The sequence below is a fragment of the Phoxinus phoxinus genome, assembly GCF_949152265.1.
Source record: "Phoxinus phoxinus genome assembly, chromosome: 12".
NCBI classification, from domain to species: domain Eukaryota; kingdom Metazoa; phylum Chordata; class Actinopteri; order Cypriniformes; family Leuciscidae; genus Phoxinus; species Phoxinus phoxinus.
Window position 1 is genome coordinate 35,581,189 of NC_136887.1, and position 21,355 is coordinate 35,602,543.

General features: G+C 39.4%; 2 protein-coding genes across 3 annotated transcripts in view; both read right to left on the reverse strand.

Moving 5' to 3' along the window:
• Positions 1–8,868: 8,868 nt before the first annotated feature.
• On the reverse strand, positions 8,869–17,506 carry LOC307008214 (uncharacterized protein). Its single transcript, XM_079630901.1, has 7 exons — positions 17,327–17,506; positions 15,269–15,429; positions 14,118–14,359; positions 13,838–13,996; positions 13,461–13,583; positions 13,299–13,389; positions 8,869–10,153 (listed from the first exon to the last, which is right to left on the reverse strand). Exons 1-7 carry the CDS (start codon positions 17,472–17,474, stop codon positions 10,115–10,117), a joined length of 963 nt encoding a protein of 320 aa, XP_079487027.1. The 5' UTR covers positions 17,475–17,506; the 3' UTR covers positions 8,869–10,114.
• A 2,446-nt stretch (positions 17,507–19,952) lies between these two features.
• LOC307008737 (leptin receptor overlapping transcript-like 1) overlaps positions 19,953–21,355 on the reverse strand; it is a 6,552-nt gene continuing 5,149 nt past the window's right edge. For both annotated transcript variants that reach the window (XM_079631851.1, XM_079631852.1), the window contains one exon: positions 19,953–20,847. In XM_079631851.1, coding sequence (XP_079487977.1) covers positions 20,731–20,847 — 117 coding nt within the window. In that variant the 3' untranslated portion in view covers positions 19,953–20,730. The remainder of the gene's footprint in view (positions 20,848–21,355) is intronic.

Here is a 21,355-nt window from a genome sequence, read left to right on the forward strand (position 1 = left end):
TGCACTCATTGATTAACATGCACGCCGAAAAAAATACGCGCCTCTCACGCTTGCGGTGTGAAACTGACGTAATTCATGAGGTTTTCTACATGTGCGTTCCGTGTGCACGTGTGATGCTGATGTTGCGCGATGTTAATCATGCAGCGCCAGAGTGCGTTTGACCGGTATAAAATCGGTATATGTCAGACTGACTGGCCGATCGCCGGTCATGGCCGATCACGTGAAAATCGGCCAATTCCGGTCCCAAGCCGATCAATCGGTGCATCTCTAATAATGGCCTTATTAGACCTCAGTTGTTGAGCCTTTTTTTACCATTTGCAAAATAAAAATTGCCCTTTTCAGTTTAATTTTGTTAGTTTTTATTGGCTGTCTAGTTGCATTTCTTCATCTAATTGTCCTTTAACTAGTCTTCTATGAAGTGTAAAACTTGCTGATCTTTAATCCTTTTCTCCAACCAGGTTCATTTTGCACCACGTGTATATGTTGGTTGATATAGCAACAGCACATTGTAGCACTATTTCCTTAGGTGTGCGTATTACTTTTACAGGTTTAGTGGCAGCAAAAAGATGCACAATCATTTGTGAATTCACTCTTTAACGTAGAATAGTTGATTTGGTTTAGTATGGTTAACTCTAATACAGGTACTCCTGCTATGTGTGGAGTTAATCGTGATGTCCATTTAAACCCAGTTTGTCCTCATAATCAAGGGTTAGTCGGGTGTTTGAGAGTGTGTATGTGTGTGTGAGAGAGGTCCAGTTAAATCCAAAATGTCCTCATAATCAAGGGTTAGTTAGGTGTTCGTGTGTGAGAGGTCCAGTTAAACCCAAAATGTCCTCATAATCAAGGGTTAGTCAGGTGTTTGAGTGTGTGTGTGAGAGGTCCAGTTAAACCCAAAATGTCCTCATAATCAAGGGTTAGTCAGGTGTTTGTGTGTTTGAGAGTGTGTGTGTGAGAGGTCCAGTTAAACCCAAAATGTCCTCATAATCAAGGGTTAGTCAGGTGTTTGAGTGTGTGTGTGAGAGGTCCAGTTAAACCCAAAATGTCCTCATAATCAAGGGTTAGTCAGGTGTTTGAGTGTGTGTGTGAGAGGTCCAGTTAAACCCAAAATGTCCTCCTAATCAAGGGTTAGTTAGGTGTTTGTGTGTGTTTGAGAGTGTGTGTGTGAGAGGTCCAGTTAAACCCAAAATGTCCTCATAATCAAGGGTTAGTCAGGTGTTTGAGTGTGTGTGTGAAAGGTCCAGTTAAACCCAAAATGTCCTCATAATCAAGGGTTAGTCAGGTGTTTGTGTGTGTTTGAGAGTGTGTATGTGAGAGGTCCAGTTAAACCCAAAATGTCCTCATAATCAAGGGTTAGTTAGGTGTTTGTGTGTTTGAGAGTGTGTGTGTGAGAGGTCCAGTTAAACCCAAAATGTCCTCATAATCAAGGGTTAGTCAGGTGTTTGTGTGTGTTTGAGAGTGTGTATGTGAGAGGTCCAGTTAAACCCAAAATGTCCTCATAATCAAGGGTTAGTCAGGTGTTTGAGAGTGTGTGTGAGAGAGGTCCAGTTAAACCCAAAATGTCCTCATAATCAAGGGTTAGTTAGGGTTGTGTGTGTATGCATGATTCATATGGTTACAGATGTACAGTTAAACCCAAATGGTCAGCAATGTTCATTTAGATAATAATACCAAGTCTTGAACAATCTTCTCTTTTCACATTAACAAAACCCAAACCCAATCAACTGGAAATATTTAGCTTTATTCAAAACTATCTTTAGACAAAACTTCTTAAAATCTAATGAATAAATTAAGACTGACATTCAAGGTTCAATTATGAAAAATACTTGTGGGTGAATGCATTTGTCAGTGATGGTTAAATAGTAAACTCTCCTTTTGGTTTTTTATTTTCTTAATTTTTAAAGCTAAAATATTTCCGTATTTCACTTTCCCTCTTCTCTCTTCTCTCTTCACTCACTTCACACCTGTTAAATCTCACATTACAAACTCAGGTTAGTTTTCTGAAATCTCTCTTAAAGTTTAAGCCAGGGTGAACAATTGCTGATAATTTCTTGTTTTGTTTTTCTATATGCTGGTATTGAAACAAACTTAAGTGATGTGGCACTCTCATGGGTAAAGTTAGTCCAGGTTATACCAGGTTAGTCCTCATAATTAATGGTCAGATGTGTGTGTGTATGTGAGTGATGTCCAGATAAACCAGGGTAGTCCTCATAAGTCATAATTAAATCAGGAAACGCCCACTCCTGCCCTGTCCTTACAGTGCTTTAGTTTGTCAGGTCTTCATATTACCAGACTGTTTCATTAGAATTAAATTCTGAGCAGTCAGATTTTTACCCCATGCCATAAGGAGCAGTTTAATATTTTTTATTAATGTCTATGACAAAGGGAAAGGTGGGTCCCCATAAACCAGGATGGATCTTTTTAGGGGGAAAAGTCCTTATAAAGCACCCGTACCAGTATGTGTGTGTGTGTGTGTGTGTGTGTGTGTGCGTGTGTGTGTGTGTGTGTGTGTGTGTGTGTGTGTGTGTGTGTGTGTGTGTGTGTGTGTGTGTGTGTGCGCGTGTGTGTGTGTGTGTGTGTGTGTGTGTGTGTGTGAGAGAGAGAGAGAGAGAGAGAGTGAGAGAGAGAGAGAGAGAGAGAGAGAGAGAGAGAGAGAGAGAGAGAGAGAGAGAGAGAGAGAGAGAGGTGAGAGAGAGAGAGAGAGAGAGTGAGAGAGAGAGAGAGAGAGAGAGAGAGAGAGAGAGAGAGAGAGAGAGAGAGTGAGAGAGAGAGAGTGAGAGAGAGAGAGAGAGAGAGAGAGACGAGAGGAGAGAGAGAGAGTGAGAGAGAGAGATGAGAGAGAGAGAGTGAGAGAGAGAGAGAGAGTGAGAGAGAGAGAGAGAGAGAGAGAGAGTGAGAGTGAGAGAGAGAGAGAGAGAGAGAGAGAGAGTGAGAGAGAGAGAGAGAGAGAGAGATGAGAGAGAGAGAGAGAGAGAGAGAGACAGAGGGGGGGAGTCTCGTCAGGAATTCTGGAAGATTGTTAGCAGGAAGACAAAGCATGAGCGGGCTCCAGTTGAGCAGTTTGAAGGTCGAAGGTCGAGCTGGTAATTCCCCAGGAAACCCTCGAGCTTCTGCAGGAGGAGAAGAAGCCGCTCCATCTCTCCCTCTAGCGTCCGTCTCTCTCCTGACGCACTCCTGCTGAAGTCAGCACACTTTCTCCTTTAATTGATTGCATGGTTGTGGAAGAACACCAACAATACACAACTGTCAACACACACACACACACACACACACGACCTCAAGCGCTCGCCGGCGACACAAGCGTCCGAGAGGAACCCGTAATCTCAGAGCTAAATGAAGATCTGTGTTTACACTGCGAGTCTGTCATTACACTGAGTTCAGCACACACACACACACACACACACACACACACACACACACACACACACACACACACACACACACACACACACACACACAACAATAATTTTGCTTTCCACAACCAAAAAGCATTTCCAACCAAAATGCAACCAAAATCATCCCTGACGTACTATGTACTCAAGGTCCTCGACAGAAATTTAGTGGAGTAAAAAGTACGATATTTGTCTTTCAAATGTAGGGAAGTTAAAGTAAAAGTTTCCAGAAAAAATAATACTCAAGTAAATGTACTTTGTTACTGTCCACCTCTGACACTCACTCAGAGATCCACTGGTGGACGATCACACGTTGATCTGATTGGTTAAACAGTTCTATGAATATGCAAATGAGCCCCGCCTCCACTCACTCACTCACTCACTCACTCAGAGATCCACTGGTGGACGATCACATGTTGATCTGATTGGTTAAACAGTTCTATGAATATGCAAATGAGCCCCGCCTCCACTCACTCAGAGATCCACTGGTTGACGATCACACGTTGATCTGATTGGTTACAAGGTAGTGTGTGACGTCAGAAACACCAGCGATTTCAAACCGTGTTTTTGAGACTGTCTTTGGTTCACTGCAGTTTTAAGCAGAAAATACTCAGCAATGCTGTCGACTTATGAACTTACACATGGTTAAAGCGTATTAAAAACACGTATAAACAACATTAAAAGCTGGATGTTCACCACAGGGGACTTTAAAACGAGAACAAATATCTGCCAATGGGGTCAGGAAAAACTAATTCAAAAGGAAAACAGAGATTTGTTCTCGTTTTAAACACAAACTCACTTCATTTTGATAAATTTTTACAGTGTATTTAATAATTCTGTTGACAAATAATACAAATGACTCACTTTAACACAGTTTTGTTTGCAGTAAAACTGCACGTGTGTGTGAGCGTCAGACACACACTTTCTAATGGCAGGAAACATTGAAACACAACATTGTTTTAGTCCGGTTGAGGTTCGCCTTCACTTGAGCTTCCTAACCCAAACTCTCCTAAAGAAAACACTTTCTCCTCTGACCTCGATCACGTGATCATGTGAGATCTCAGAAACACATCATTACGCTCTGGCAGACGCGCGACACACTCGCTGGTGTGAGGATCCGGCGCTCAGACATCTGGAAGCCATCGCCGCATTACACCGGGACTCGAGCGCTCGGCGTTATGTGGAGTTTAACTCTGAACAGACACTCGAGACAGGGCCGAGGAACTGATGGAGAGATGAAACCACTGCCATTTGGAAGAAGTTAATGATCGCTTTCATTGTTTTTGTCCTGCTTTGTCAAATATCTGTCATTGAGTTTACATAATCTCCCCTATTGTACTCTATTAAAGACTCTAATGTTCTGTTTCTCCTACAACAGCTTCACATTCCTCTAAATCTAAAGCACTGTAATGTCCTCATAATCTCCAGCGTCAGCTCTTTCTCTCAGTCTCTCTAAGCCCCGCCTCTCTGAGAGCTGCTCTGCTGTGATTGGTCAGAAAGCAAACGCTCATTATCATATCTGAATCTCAGCTCTTGATCACAGTGATACGAACAGTAAGGATGGCGTGGGTTTTACCGTATCAATCTCAGAACACAGCGTCTTCTCCACATGAACAACACGAACCGAACTCTTCCAGTCTCAGATACACTGCAGTGTTTGAGGGCGGAGCTAAGAGACGCTGATCAGCCAATCAACACCACAGGCTGGCATTATGCTAATTATGTTACAGACTGCAAAAAGTGATGTTCTTCCTCAGTGTTTCTGTCTTGTTTTCCAGCACAAACATCTAAACAGGACAGATTTACTGGAGAAGCAAAATGACTTGTTTTTTTAACAAAAATAAAAAATTAACTGAGTTTACGCTTTTCTAGAAAAAACATTTTGCACTGCATAATATATATTATAACACAACTGCAGTTTTAGGCGCACCGGTGGATCGTTGTATCGGGTGATGATAATTCAGTGGATGTTGTGTGATTATTGTGCTTTTGTAGCTCATTAATGTGTGTGTGTGTTTTCCAGATTACAGCGCTGGCTGAGAGACGACACACACACTGTTCCTCTCGGTGTGACGACACACACACACTGTTCCTCTCGGTGTGTGTGTTATAACACCCGCGGATCCCCAACATTACTCCTGGTGGTCCTGGATCTCGAGGTTCTGCTCATAAAATCAGTGCGTACATGAATCTCTCAGACGCCATAAAGTGAGCGCAGTAAACGCGTGACGGTTTAGCTAATTCTGCATCTGATGGCGTTTCCATACGCTTGACTTATGACTCGGCTGAACACACACATCAGCAGAATATCTGCAACTTTAAATACAGAGCGGTGTGATAATATATAAGATATATCAAGAATAATGCAGCTGATGTTTGCTATAACTGCCATCTCTGACCTACACACACACACACACACACACACACACACACACACACACACACACACACACACACACACACACACACACACACACACACACTCACTCACACACTCTCTCACTCACACACACACACACACACAAACACACGCACACACACACACACACACCTGTGTGATCTCTGCTGGTCATGTCTCATTATGTCACGGTAGCAGGTGTTACATCATCAGTGTAACGTGGGAGGTGACCCTTGACCTTAAAGGTCAGTAGGGGGTCAGAGGGTCAATGAGCAACAGACAGCGTTAAACACGCTCACAGAAACTGAGGAACTTCTATTTGGTGTTTACACAGTTCAGGAACCGCTTGACATCCCGATGGAGGAGTGACAGTGTTAACCCGGATCTGTGCAGCGACGCGATGCTAATACAACAACACTGTGACATCAGTGACGCCACCATAATACAGACAAAACTGGCGTTGGCATGTACATGAGTAATACTCCCTGTAGATGAACGTCAGCGGCGGTAACATGGAGAAATTGTTATGTACACTTTTGTTGTGTATTATTATGAAAAATACTACTTTCAATTTGTATATGAAATATGTATTTTCCAAATCACATTTTACTCTAAAAATGCAAGAAAATCAAAGCGACACCTTCCAAATTTGAGGTTTATATCTAAAAAATGTAGTTGTCAGTGAGAGTGTGTCGGCTGCAATACCAAATGCTTCCACTAGAGGAAACTCTCTCATTCGTTTGTAATGCTTCATTTCTGACCGCGAGCAGCACACGTGTGACTATTGTTAACAAGACCAATTAAACTTTATGAATCATGTCCATGATTTTTAATTTTTGGGTTCACACAGCAAGTGCCAAAACCTTTACCAAGTTTCTTACCATTCCGATGAAAAACAAAAAAAGTCAAATTTTTCGGTCCAAATGACGCAGATCATCAGCAGAGGGTCAGTGCGCGAAGGCTAAACACAGTTCTAATGGATGAACAACTGTACGTTCTCAATCAGCGTCAGTGTCAGGTGTGGTGATGAGTTATTATTATTAATATCAGCCCCGTTACAGATCTTTACCAGCCCACAATAACATTACAGAGGAAATTCTCCCGTTTCTCGTGTGTGTGTGTGTGTGTGTGTGTGTGTGTGTGTGTGTGTGTGTGTGTGTGTGTGTGTGTGTGTGTGTGTGTCCGCGCGCTACTGAAAGCAGATCTGTGAGCGGTATAAGAGACGTGATAATGGATTTAAGAACTACCTGATGTACAGAACACCGATATTTCTGTCTCGGACTGCGACACACACTCACACACATGCACAAATATTATCCTACACGCCGTCTGTGTTTGCTCTGCGCCGCGAGAGTGTGAGACGCAGGTTACGCCAATAAAACATTACGAGTCTCAGGACTGAATGGAGCTCTTGTTGTAATAAAACGGTAAAGCGCTTCCGGTTCAGTCGTCGCCTCGTGTAGAAGTGTGTGTTCAGGTTTGTGCTCGGCTATTTTTAGGCCTGATCTGGGCAAGTGTGTGAGATGATGAGAGACGGTCTGTGTGTCTGCAACACTCGCTTATGATTCATATTCACACACTGACCTGAATATGAGTCTTCTAGAGACAGAATATGCTTTGATATTAGTGTTGGGATCAAATCATCCTTGCGCTTTTGAGTTCACTGGAAGTTCCTTGCGTTCTTCCTTAAATATATAGTATTATATTATATTATATTAGTAAGTATAGCGCTTTTCACAATATCGTTTCAAAGCCACATTACAATTTACAGTGTTCTCAGAGGAAACTGTCTAAGTTATGTATTTCAGAAATGTACATATACAAATCATTAAGTCATTATTAATTTACAATGTAATAATTTAAGGCAGAAACGATGATCTCATTGAATACTTGTTTGACATAGAAAAGTGTAGCATTGTTGCATGTTGATTCAGAGTTGATTGTAACATCCACTAATTAACTAGTAAAAGTAAAAACTAACTTCACTTTATTCGGTTGCACCAGATATTCCTCTAATAATAATAGGATTTTCTGTTGATCATGTTAGATCCTGTTTCTGCTGATTGAAAGGGACATTTCGACACTCACACCTGTAAGTAAATGTGGTTGTCAATCGCAAAATCTTAATCTTTCAGAAATAATGACTTCCTTTTATCAGGTATTGCATTTGGATATTTATTTTTGCATGATCAAAGACTATTTTCTGCCAGTTTAGATGTTATTTTTGTTGTTTAACCCTCATCCTTCCCTCCCCGTTTTTGTCCAGAAAGCTTATTTCATTTCATTTTCATAATATTTTTTCTATTTTTGAATACAATTTCCTGTTATTTTTTATTTTATTTACATTTAAATTGCTGGATTTAATAAAGCACATTCCTCACATTATTCAATTCGACTTAAATTCAAAAATAACTCACAATTTCATGCATAACCCTTTTGATTCAGTTCAAAATATCTTACATTGGGAGTCTTTGTCGACCTCTTGTGGAAAAATAATAATATAACATGATATTTCATGACTCTCGCCACTAGGTGGCCTTATAGCTCTATATGGGGCAAATGAGCAGTTCTGCTGGGTCATAAAGTCAGTTTCTCTCCCGTATGCATTCCGATACACATGTAGACATTATAAAAAAATATTGGCAAACTTTTAGCATTTTTAGTTAGAAGTTTGAGCATTCTGTAGGTTTTTCTTTTGTAGGTGTACTGAAGCATTCCTCACATTTCTAAGGGGGTCAAATTGACCCTCGAGGGAAGGATTTGTTACTTTTTTTAATTTCAACCACAAAACTCCTCGAATCCATTCAAATTTGTATGTGTATTTGTGTGTGTGTGTGTATTTCGTGGTTGAACTGCGACATAAGTCCTGGGGTCTTGGACCCCTCCGATAAACGCAAAAAAAAATTTTTTAATTCGGGGTCAAAATGACCCGAGAGACAAACGTTATTGAATATTTACGGTAACTATGATCAACTAACTGTAGTCACAGTCTGAAAACACAAGCTGCAGTTCCAGAATCCACCAGCAGAGGGACTGACGTCACCATCTCAACATCATAACACGGACACATTGATCCAAACATCTGTTTGACATGGCAGCTTTATTATTGATGTAAGCGTGTGAAAGCAGCTCTGCATAATAATATTTTTGAAACATATACAAAGGCCTGTTCCCTAAACACAAGAGACTTTGAAAATGCCTGACATCACCAGGGAAATCAGTCTTATAAGACACGCGTGTTATTCTCAGTAATGAAGGTAAGAGGCATCCAGACTCCCTGCGTCTCATGAAGCCCTAACAGTTCTCAACTATTCACATCTATACACGTCCAGAGAGGTCTGCTAAACACATACAAGAGATATAATGAAGTGAATAAAATAGATAAATTAGTGTAACAGAAATCACACCTGATACAAGACTAAAATAAGCAGCTCTGAGAGTGAATCGCCCTCGTTTTCTAAAACAATAAATGATGTTTCTACGGTGGCCCTGAGCGGACAAACGTGTTTCGTCACTATGTTGTTCTTCGTACAAAGAAGCGAGCTAAAGTCAGCGAATAAAACACTGACACAATGATGAACAAGTAACAATAATATTCACAATAACTTATCGTTTTACTGAATAATTAAGTAAACATAATTGCTTAATTGATCTTTGTAAAGAAACCTCAGTGTTTAACTGGCTACTCTGCTGTTTTAGACGATGACGTCACTTCCTGTCGGCCACCGCAACTTCTGTTGGGTGCAATTCACAACCTAACCACTAGATGCTGCTAAAATTACACACTGCACCTTTAAGTGAAAATAATATGAAAGTCCGATGTGAGCGCTGACAGACTTCCCTATAAATAACAGTAAAAGTGCATTGAAGACTGTGTGTGATGTTAGTCTGGATGAAGCGTTTCTGTTCAACAATCATATCAGCGAGGCTTCAGCAATGCAGTTTAGTTTCATAGATCGTTGAGAAACACATTCCTGTTGTCAGACAGACCGAGATGATGATACTGTACGGGTCGAGGTGGATCAGACGTGACTGAAGGACAATCTTCTGCTTCAGGAGAGCCAGGGTTATGATGACACTGTCTAGTTGTGTTGGTATTTGGAAAGATGTGAAATACATTCCAGTTCTTGAGGTTTGGCATGAGTGTGTGTGGAGGAATATCACCCTCTAGTGCCTTCTAGTAATATTTCACTGTTTTTATTGTGTTTAAGATCAGATAAACACAGCCTTGGTGAACAGAAGAGACTCTTTCAAAAACAATCTTTATAAAAACTCTGGTCACATGAGTAAAATGTATAATGTGAAGCTGTCGTCTGTATTTGGATCCTCATGGGGGTTTGAGGTGTTCATCTGCTGGCCACGGGCCCTGACAAAACAACACACACACATACACACATTATAACATTATATATGTGTGTTTATTAAGACAGGGTTAGTGAGCGTATGTGTTTGAGTGTGTGAGTGTGTGTGTGTGTGTGTGTGTGTGTGTATGTGTGTGTGTGTGTGTGTGTGTGTGTGTGTGTGTGTGTGTGTGTGTGTGTGTGTATAGGAGCATGTGCGTGCGTGCGTGTGTGTGAGTGCAGGAGCAGGCTGTGATGGAGGACAGGTGGAGAGACGCTTCACTCCTGAGTCTCCAGATAGAGCAGGTGAGCTGTGACTTACAGCATCTGTGTGTGTGTGTGTGTGTGTGTGTGTGTGTGTGTGTGTGTGTGTGCACGCGCGTGTGTGTGTGTGTGAGTGCAGAAGCAGGCTGTGATGGAGGACAGGTGGAGAGACGCTTCACTCCTGAGTCTCCAGATAGAGCAGGTGAGCTGTGACTTAGTGTGTGTGTGTGTGTGTGTGTGTGTGTGTGTGTGTGTGTGTGTGTGTGTGTGTGAATACAGGAGCAGGCTGTGATGGAGGACAGGTGGAGAGACGCTTCACTCCTGAGTCTCCAGCTAGAGCAGGTGAGCTGTGACTTACAGCATCTGTGTGTGTGTGTGTGTGTGTGTGTGTGTGTGTGTGTGTGTGTGTGTGTGTGTGTGTGTGTGTGTGTGTGTGTGTGTGTGTGTGTGTGTGTGTGTGCAGGAGCAGGCTGTGATGGAGGACAGGTGGAGAGACGCTTCACTCCTGAGTCTCCAGCTAGAGCAGGTGAGCTGTGACTTACAGCATCTGTGTGTGTGTGTGTGTGTGTGTGTGTGTGTGTGTGTGTGTGTGTGTGTGTGTGCAGGAGCAGGCTGTGATGGAGGACAGGTGGAGAGACGCTTCACTCCTGAGTCTCCAGTTAGAGCAGGTGAGCTGTGACTTACAGCAACTGTGTGTGTGTGTGTGTGTGTGTGTGTGTGTGTGTGTGTGTGTGTGTGTGTGTGTGTGTGTGTGGAGGAGCAGGCTGTGATGGAGGACAGGTGGAGAGACGCTTCACTCCTGAGTCTCCAGCTAGAGCAGGTGAGCTGTGACTTAGTGTGTGTGTGTGTGTGTATGTGTGTGTGTGTGTGTGTGTGTGTGTGTGTGTGTGTGTGCAGGCTGTGATGGAGGACAGGTGGAGAGACGCTTCACTCCTGAGCAGAGGTGGGTAGTAACGAAGTACATTTACTTCGTTACATTTACTTGAGTATTTTTTGGGGAAAATTGTACTTTTAAGAGTAGATTTAAATGTGGGTACTTTTTACTTTTACTCGAGTACATTTCTAATAAAAAAACGGTACTTTTACTTCGTTACGTTGAGCGACGTTCCTCTCGTTACTTTATTTTAATGCAGTAAGTGTTGTTAAATGCGTAGTTTATTCCAAGCGCGCTGTATCTTTTTTCTGGGCATGAGCGATGCTCAATTCACAAATGAATCACTCTTTTGAGTCGATTCTGTTCAAAGACTTCATCAAACAAGTGGGCAGATCTGTCTAAATCGGTTCGCGAATCAGTTTGTATGATCTGTTCAGTTTCCTACACGCACTGAATCGTCTGAAGCGCTTTCAATTCACACTCGACTCGGAGTCGTAACAGGAAGATTTAAGAACATCAAGAAAGCTGGATGAAGTGGCTGTGGACCTACAGTACAGTCAAGTGAAAGCAAATCTGCAAATGCATAATTTTTGCCAGCGATGAAGATCTCTATTATCTTCGTATGCTGAGGACGATATATCCTGTGGAACGAATATCGTTCCACAGGACGATATTCGATTTAATTTCATTCAGGTAATACATTTTACAACCAAACAGATTATTACAATATGATAGCACTACTTCAAAGTATGACATTACCCGTTTTTTTGGACATAGGCCTATACATTACTTTATACAATAAATAAGCTACCATTGTCCACATATGAAATGAACACCCGCCATCCCGCGGTAATGTGTGTGTATTGCGCAGTGGCGTGCGAACTCAACTTGAAAACGAATGCCTTTGCCTGCCTTAGACACTGTTGACCAGTTTAAACATGCATGCAGAAATATACATTTGATTAGCTACATTTTGGAGAACAGACAGAAGAAGATCCGTCGATGTGCGTTTGATCGTCGTTTGTGTTCAGATGTTCAGTAGCGGTCAGCGCGAGCACATGTGAAGAGTTTTAACTCTTTCTTCTCGGTGTCAATGTTTCCCTTTACATGCCTTTAAATGCAAAACTCTGCAGATTCACTATAGCCTATTTCGACATTGTCTAATAATCCAACTGTTGTATAAGTTACTATTATACAAACCAAAGGACAGGCAATGATTTTCGGGCTACAGATGGCAGAAATAATGCTTGTCTCTTCTGTTTTTGTGGCAAAGATAGCCTATCTAATTATGATAATAATAGTCATTTAAATAAAAAATATCTAAATAATATCATGTTTTATATATATATATATCATATATAGGCCTATGATCCGAAGTAACTAACTATAGCTACTTGAGTAGTTTTCTCATTGGATACTTTTCTCATTGGATACTAATTATGATAATAATAGTCATTTAAATAAAAAATATCTAAATCATATCATGTTTTATATATATATCATATATATCGGCCTATGATCCGAAGTAACTAGTAACTAACTACTTGAGTAGTTTTCTCATTGGATACTTTTTTACTCTTACTCAAGTAACTATTAAGATTGTTACTTTTACTTTTACTTTGAGTAAATATTTCTAGAAGTACTTGTACTTTTACTTGAGTACAGTTTTTGGATACTCTACCCACCTCTGCTCCTGAGTCTCCAGTTAGAGCAGGTGAGCTGTGACTTACAGCAGCTGCAGGGCTCAGAGACGCAGCTGATGGGCCTGGTGGATGAGCTGCACCAGGAGGCCCAGCTCAGAGCCCAGCAAGCTGTGGTCCTGGAGACGCGGCTCCACGAGGAGACCCAGTCAAAGGCACAGCTAGTGGAAGACCTAGAGATGCAGCTAAACGGGTATCTAACTGCATAAAATGTGTGTGAAACATGATCCTTATACGCATATTTAGTGTGTGTGTGTGTGTGTGTGTGTGTGTGTGTGTGTGTGTGAGAGAGAGAGAGTGTGTGTGAGAGTGTGCGCACGTGTGTGTGTGTACCTGCTGTGTGGTGAGATTAAGCAGGTCTTCATACAGTTTTTTCCATCGGTTCACCTCAGCCTGGAGGTCAGATATCCTCTCAACATCCCACCTGTGAGGAAAATAGAAAATTATCAGACTTTTATCATATAAAATCAAACATTAAATAAAATAAAAAGCGACCTTCTGCTGTGTTCTGAGGGACAGTCGGAGTTCACAGTCTTCCTGACAGCATCCAACTCCATCTGCAACCTGTTCACCTGCAGCTCCAGGGACTCCTTCTCACCTGACAGACAGTCCTTAAACCTGCACACACACACACACACACACACACACACACACACACACACACACACACACACACACACACACACATTCTGTGTGAACGGCCCATTATAAATATGCTGATGGATGACGTACAGAAGCCTCGTTTACTGAAATCACATGACTTTGGCAGTTTGATACATGCTCCAATTCACTGGTTCAAAACAAATGATTTGCAAAGCTTCACGAAGCGTTACGAAAGCATCTGTCGCTACGAGTGAAGTGTGTATGTGAACCTCTTGACGCAGCTTATCCACCGGCGCTGCTGATCGCACAACCACTCGAACTGTTCCGCCGTTTCCCGGAGTTTCCCGAGACTCTCCGAATTCTCTCGCCGCAATTCCTCCACCGTCCTCTGTTTGGCGCTGTGCAGCTCCACCAGCTCCAGGGATTTACTGATCAAGCAGAATAGATACTTTAATGGATATACATCTGTCTGCTACAGGTCTATGAACATCATACAATAAATATGCGTATAAGAATCATGTTTCATAAACATTTTATGCAATTAGATACCTGTTTAGCTGCATCTCTAGGTCTTCCACTAGCTGTGCCTTTGACTGGGTCTCCTCGTGGAGCCGCGTCTCCAGGACCTCAGCTTGGTGGGCTCTGAGCTTAGCCTCCTGGTGCAGCTCGTCCACCAGGCCCATCAGCTGCGCCTCTGAGCCCTGCAGCTGCTGTAAGTCACAGCTCACCTGCTCTATCTGGAGACTCAGGAGTGAAGCGTCTCTCCACCTGTCCTCCGTCACAGCCTGCTCCTGCACACACACACACACACACACACACACACACACACACACACACACACAGGTTATGCAAGTACATACTGTACACTGCATATGTTTTTAATAGTATTGATTAGGTAGTACAATATATAATGTTACAATATATCACAATACAAAAATGCAACAATATGTATCATGGTTAGTGTCAATATGTATTATGGATAGTTCACCCAAAATAAAGTTTTCAGAGTTTTAGTGTCAGTACTACATTAAACTATTATATAGAATGTTGAATATAATATTTGTGGGTCCTGATAATGCCAAATGTCTGATGTTACCAGTAAGAAGGGGCCTACGTTATTTTAAATATATCTAGTTAGTGACAGAGTGCAAGAATTCGTCTAAAATAATTCAGTATATTCAGCTTCAGAATCATGAATATTGTTATTCTGGTGTCTCTATTGTCCTGTGCTTTGGGTTTCCAGCACCAAGTCCAAGACTGTTCATTTACACACATAATGTAATACCAAATTTATCATTAGTACATTTTTTGTTCACCTTTTATCATATTTCTTGGAGAATAGCAATATTATTGTATCGTGAGTTCAGTATCGTGATATGTCTCGAATCGTGACTTGAGAGTACCGTTACACACCTAGTATTGAACCGTGTGCAATATTGCTACAATACGCCTTTAAACTAAATAACTTCCCCTCCCTCTTGCATCATCTCTTCTCTGATGATGATCTCTTCAACCTGTCACTCACATGAGATCCACCAATAGCAAACCACAACCATCCAATCAATTCCCCACGGACAAAATCAAGCCCCGCCCCCTACATTTGTTCTTGTTCGAGAAGCCGTTTCACTATAGTCTCATTGTGGTACACGTTTCATCCAGTGATCATCTCATATATTAATATGGTTTGTGTTCGGCTGTACCTGCTGCTGCTGCTGAAATCTCTCCATCAGTTGCTGGTATTTGATGCTCATCTCAATGCAGATCTGCTCTTTATGACACACTCGCACTGACAGAGCGTCCATCTCCACCTGGAGAGCCTGCTGACGCTCTCGAGACACCAGCAGCTCTCGCTGGAGCCCTGCTGCAACACACACACACACACACACACACACACAATTACTGAATTACAGTTTTTTATTGCAACTTTTAACAAACATAAGATACAAAAACAGACAAACTTTCAGACAATAAACTAGTTATAATTCAACAGTCAACAAGAAAAATTATATAAAGAAGCCTAATTTACACAGGCTACTGAAAATTATTTGAAAATAGAGATAAAAGAAAGAAATGAGAAAAAAACGGCATAAAAATGAATAAAAGCATATTATGAAAGAATATTAAACATGGCACAAATTCTTTTTGTTTTTATAGCTTTCTTATTTACAGACACATTGCAATTGTATTGAAGTACAAATTCAATTATTGTTTGAGATGTCAAAGCGGGGTTTACATTTTACATTTACATTTATGGATATAAAACTTTCCAATAAATAAAATGAGGTTAATACAAAAAACTGGCTTGTCATTAATATAAAACCCAAAAAGAATGTGTGTGTAAGATAAGGAAAAATCACACAACACATTTTTGACATTAATACTGAGCCAAAGGACACTCCCAAAACAAGACCTACAGTTTCAGAAGAAGCTTCACAAAAAGAGCAGGATGGATCAATGTCACTTCTGAATTTCTGCAGAAAAAGCTTGACAGGATAAAATCTGTTAATAATTTATAAGATATTTCTTTGATTTTTATTTGTTAAGAAAAACAAAAAAATCTCGTCTGTAAAAAATGTTTTCATGCATCTGGTAGTTTTTAGATTTTGGTCTTTTTGGCTTTCATAAAGTTTTTCAGATTAGTGGAAAGAAAACATCCAAAATATACTTTTAATTGTTCATTTTATTGCACTTTATCTATTTGCGTCTGTAGATTTATATTACAATTCATATCTTTAAAAGTTTTGTTCTCCACTTCAGCAGAACTTATATATACCAAAACTTACAGTTTTATTCCTGTCCATATTCTGAAGGTTTTTACTGAGGGGTTTGTTCATATATCATTCATTTATAAAAAAGTGATAAACACAGAAATCCAAAATGCCTTTTATTAAAACTTTTAACTCTGATATGTCAAGAAAATCAAACAAGAATTTTTAATCTGGGTTTATCTGATGTTCAGGTTTATGTTCTGGAAATTAATGCAAATCAGTGCATATTTAATTAGATAATGCCTCGTTTGCATATTACATTACATTTCAGAAATGTTGGAGGGAGTGACCAAACAAATGACCACTTAATAGCATCAAAATGTTGTTCCAATAAGAGATGATGGATGGAAAAGAGGTAACAAGGTTCAAAAATAAAGACCCAATTTTGTAATTGGACTTTTGCACAGAGAAACAAATAGAACCAATCAAAGTGGATTCAGGGCTAGGGGGACAAACAGAAATAACCCTACTAGTCATTTTAGTTGAGTGCATGAACAAAACATGGCGAAACATTTCAAGCTTAGCTGCAGAGAATGAGAAATTGTGCAAAAAAAAAAGTTTTATATAATGCAAATAAACAAGTAATTCTGAGAAAATGGTCCTAAAACATGAAAAAACACTAAAAATACTTAGTTGTCGCCATTGACTTGTTCAACAGAACAAATAAACTCAAACAGGCCGAGTAAATGATGAGAGATCTATCCCTTTTTCATTTTATTTTATTAACAAAGATTAATAAATACTGTAACAAATGTTTTTGCTCATTAATAGTTAATGCATGAAAGTTAACAAATGAGACCTTATTGTAAGTGTTAACAACACAAATATACGTGTAGAGCAGAATAAGTCGAATAAATTACAGATACATTTAAACGAAAAGGAATATGGTTGTTTTTAGCATAGTCAGGCTTCTAGAGTTTAGCTGATCTACACAATCTTAACTGGTTTAAAGTTGTTTTCCTTTCTGAACCTGATCATTTGGACTCTTACCTTTCTCCTGAGACAGCCGGATGCATTTGGTAGTGAGATATTGAATCTGACCGTAATCTTCATCTCTGTCAACTCTGAAAAATCTCCTCATAACCTCCAGTGTTCTGATCTGCTCGTCTCCTAGTCCTGCACTGCGGCTCTCAAACATGATGATGGATCTCTTTCGCTTCAGGGCGAAGAAAACACTCTTTCTTTCTCTCCAAATATTCAAATGCACACACACACACACGAAACCTGGCAGGAATGTTTCCCACTCATATAGCTAATCTATATATAGCTGCAAGCAACAATTAAGAGGTCAAGCTTTAAAAAGGCACGGTGAGTTAAAGACATTTTTAGATTATTTTAGTAAAAATGGCTGACAAATCACAAATACAATCACTTGTAATATGACTAAATTGCTTATAACTTTTGACCAACAGGTGGCGCTGTTACTAAATTGGTGTTGTCCGAGTAAGGTGACAATGGGTGACATAAAGTTTGTATTTAATCAATGAATGTAGTTAATCAATAGCTATTAGCATTTTTTAAAATTTCATTATAAATTGTGACCAAAAGGTGGCGTTGTTCTGAAACTTTTTGATATCCTTCAGCATTTTACTGTAAAATTCTAAATGTCCAAAATATTATGTGTATATATATATATATATATATATATATATATATATATATATATATATATATATATATATAAATATTTGTCTGATATTGGAAAATTGGGTATCATTTGTCTCAGTATGTCACACTGAATGAAAAGTTTATGTTTTTGGGGCAAACCATCCATTTGTTAGAAGTAGAAAATAGCCAATTTTCATGTCTCCTGACCAGTAGGGGGCAATGTGCCAAAACGCTGCATTTGTTACATTTGACGCGCTCTTCTGCTAATTTTTTTGCACGTTATCCGAGAACGGTTGGGTCTATCAAAAAGCTTTTAAAATAACTTTTTGCCGGCATGGTCTGAAGAAGATCTGAGCCGATTTTGGTAAAAATCAGACAAACCATCTAAGAAGAGTTCAAAATGGTGGAAAAATTCAAAATGGTGGAAAATTCAAAATGGTGGAAAATGTTTCATGATGGAACTTTTGTTTCCATCTCTTACGGTTCCAAAGTTATTAGCATAAACGTGAGTGCAATTGTGGACAGTGGGTGGCGCTAGAGGCATCGAGTTAGATACTCCAAAATTGACGTGGCTAATGTTCAGACTGTCCTCTATCAGTGTGCCAAATTTCACAACTTTTTACCATATGGTTCCTTGTGCTGCCATAGACTCAAGAAGAAGAAAAATAAAAATAAAGAAAATGTTGTTTTCTGTGCATTGTGGCATTATTTTCATAACCACTAAATAGTCATTATTTTAAAAGAAAATATAAATATATAATTTTAAATGTATATACTTCATGTTAGTATGCTGTACTGCTACTACATTATTAAGAATCTAATCAGTGAGAATAATGACAGCTACAAAATTACAAAGTAAAACATTCCGCTACCGTAATCAATGTTTGGAGTGACATTGGCATGCAAGTCTTCATTTGTTGTATGCATAATTGTTATTCCCCCTTTAGGTTAGTGACCCAAACATGTATTCACACAAATGTGAATTATTCATATTAAATCTGGCAGGTGTTTCTGTAACGCAGACGTGTTTCAGCGACTCTCCCTCATTCCACACATACTGGCAGAAGAGAACCTGCCCAAGCCCATTTCAAGTTTTATATATTATATTATTGGTGTCTTCTGGTAATCTTTTGATTCCAGTGATGAAACTAATGATGGGGACAGTTAAAAAAGGCTAAATCTGAACAGGAGAACAAAGGTCACAGGTTGTGTACAACAAAAGTAAAATTCTTTTCTTTTTTTTCAAAAATGGCATTTATTTAAAAAAGAACAGGAGGGAAAAAAGTTACAATGTTACTTGTACCGTTTCTGCACAGTGAGATATAAAAGAACAGAACATCTCTTCAAAGCGTTAAAGTCAACATGAAACCGCATTTACAAAACATCCTACCACTGAAATCAGACCCACTTGGAGGACAGGATGGAAAAAAGTAAATTAAGGCGAGACATTACAGGCAAAAAAAGCTTTTTCATGCATCTGTCAATTTTTAGATTTGTGTTAGAAGTGTTCTTCAGATTAGTGGAAAGAAAACATCCAAAATACACTTTTAAGTGTTTATTTTATTGCACTTTATCTATTTGCGCCTGTAGATTTATATTACAATTCATATCTTTAAAAGTTTTGTTCTCCACTTCAGCAGAACGTGTATATACCAAAACTTACAGTTGTATTCCTGTCCATATTCTGAAGGTTTTTACTGAGGGGTTTGTTCATATATCATTAATATATACTTTTTTCAGCTGTTTATAATTTATGGAGTGATAAAAACCTTTTATAAAAACCTTTAACTCTAAATATGTCAACAAAGTCAAACAAGAATTTTGAACTTGTGTTTATCCGATGTTCAGGTTTATGTTCTGAATATGTATGCAAATCAGTGCATATTTAATTAGATAATGCCTCATTTGCATATTTATACATAACATTTCAGAAAACTTTTTTTTTTTGCTATTCTTAATGTAATCTATATGCTGGGAAGTATGGTGATATCTATAATTTTTTTCCCTATTCACTTGGGGTGTCTTGCCTTAAAAAGAATTACATTCTGTTTAAATATTATGAAGGACAAATTTTTTATAGATTTTTTATTTTATTTTAAATAATGCGCACGGATGAATCATTGAATCAAGAGCAGAAATGTGTAATTTGAGTCCATGTTGACTTTAAACACTTCCTCAGAAACCTGGAAACACAAACTTACTGCTTCTTGATTAGTTTCGGAGAGATCTTGTCTTTCTTTTTTAATTTACTCCTTAAAAGATGAATATGAGCTAGTCTACATGCTTTTAAATCAAACATGATCTGAATTTCATAGTTAGCTGATAAACATTTCTGAAATCTGGAAATCTCACGATGCCAAACGCAAAAAAAACACAAACTAACAGAATAATTCGGATCAACATGAACATGACGAGCTTCGTTCTACAATCTCATGTTTAATGCGCTATCAGAGTGAACACAAGAGCGACACAGGAACAAATAAATAAGTTGGAATAAAAAAGAAAGCTGGTAACAGAAAAGACACCAGAGTCGTAAAGCTGCTGAGATCATGAAAAACAGAAAATGCTCGGACGAAACAATCTGATGTCACCAGTGTGTGTTCGACCACCTGAATTCAGTCGTGCATGAAATTAAAAAACAGACAAAAACTTGTCAGAAGGGTCTAACATTAACACAATTATTGCACTGATTTCCTGCATCTATGAATGGGCGGCAGTCATAAATAAGAGAGTAATGTGAGAGTAACAGAAGCTGCGGTGACAGTGTGAGGATGATGGCGAGAGCTTCACCACTGCTGCCAGCTGAAGTCGTCGTTGGAGCCGAACACCAGGAAGAAGCCCAGGATGGTGGCGAAGATGACGATGTTCCCCGTCAGGACGAGCGCGCACGCGCCCCACTCGATCTGTACGGGTCAAAATTATCCATTTTTCTTTTATGCCAAAAATCATGAGGATATTAAGATCATGATCCATGAAGATATTTAGTAAATGTCCTACCGTAAATATATAAAACATGTATTTGTGTGAGTTTATGTTCACGATTGTGCTGCATTCACTCACACAAATACATGTTTTATATATTTACGGTAGGACATTTACTAAATATCTTTAGTAAATTAGATTCCAGATTTTCAATAGTTGTGTCTCGACCAAATATTGTCCTATCCTAACAAACCACACATCAATGGAGATATTATTTATTCAGCTTCCAAAGCAATCCAAAAATGTACCCATGTGACTGGTTTTGTGGTCCAGGGTCACAATTGTGTATTTGATTTGGATGTTTGAGCCTGTAACGGAGCATCTAGTGTGTGTGTCACGGCAACAATTCAATAAACAACGAGTAAATGTTAAGTGACTTGCATCGTAGGTGTATTTACAACAGCGAGAGTGAGTGTGTGTGTGTATGTG

Bases quoted from the DNA above. Each gene is read 5' to 3' on its own strand.
- LOC307008214 (XM_079630901.1), bottom strand. From the start codon at position 17,474: ATGTTTGAGAGCCGCAGTGCAGGACTAGGAGACGAGCAGATCAGAACA. The intron at 13,997-14,117 runs GTATCTAATTGC...CTGCTTGATCAG, and splicing joins CTAGAGATGCAGCTAAACAG to TAAATCCCTGGAGCTGGTGG. The intron at 13,390-13,460 runs GTCGCTTTTTAT...TTTTCCTCACAG, and splicing joins CCCTCAGAACACAGCAGAAG to GTGGGATGTTGAGAGGATAT.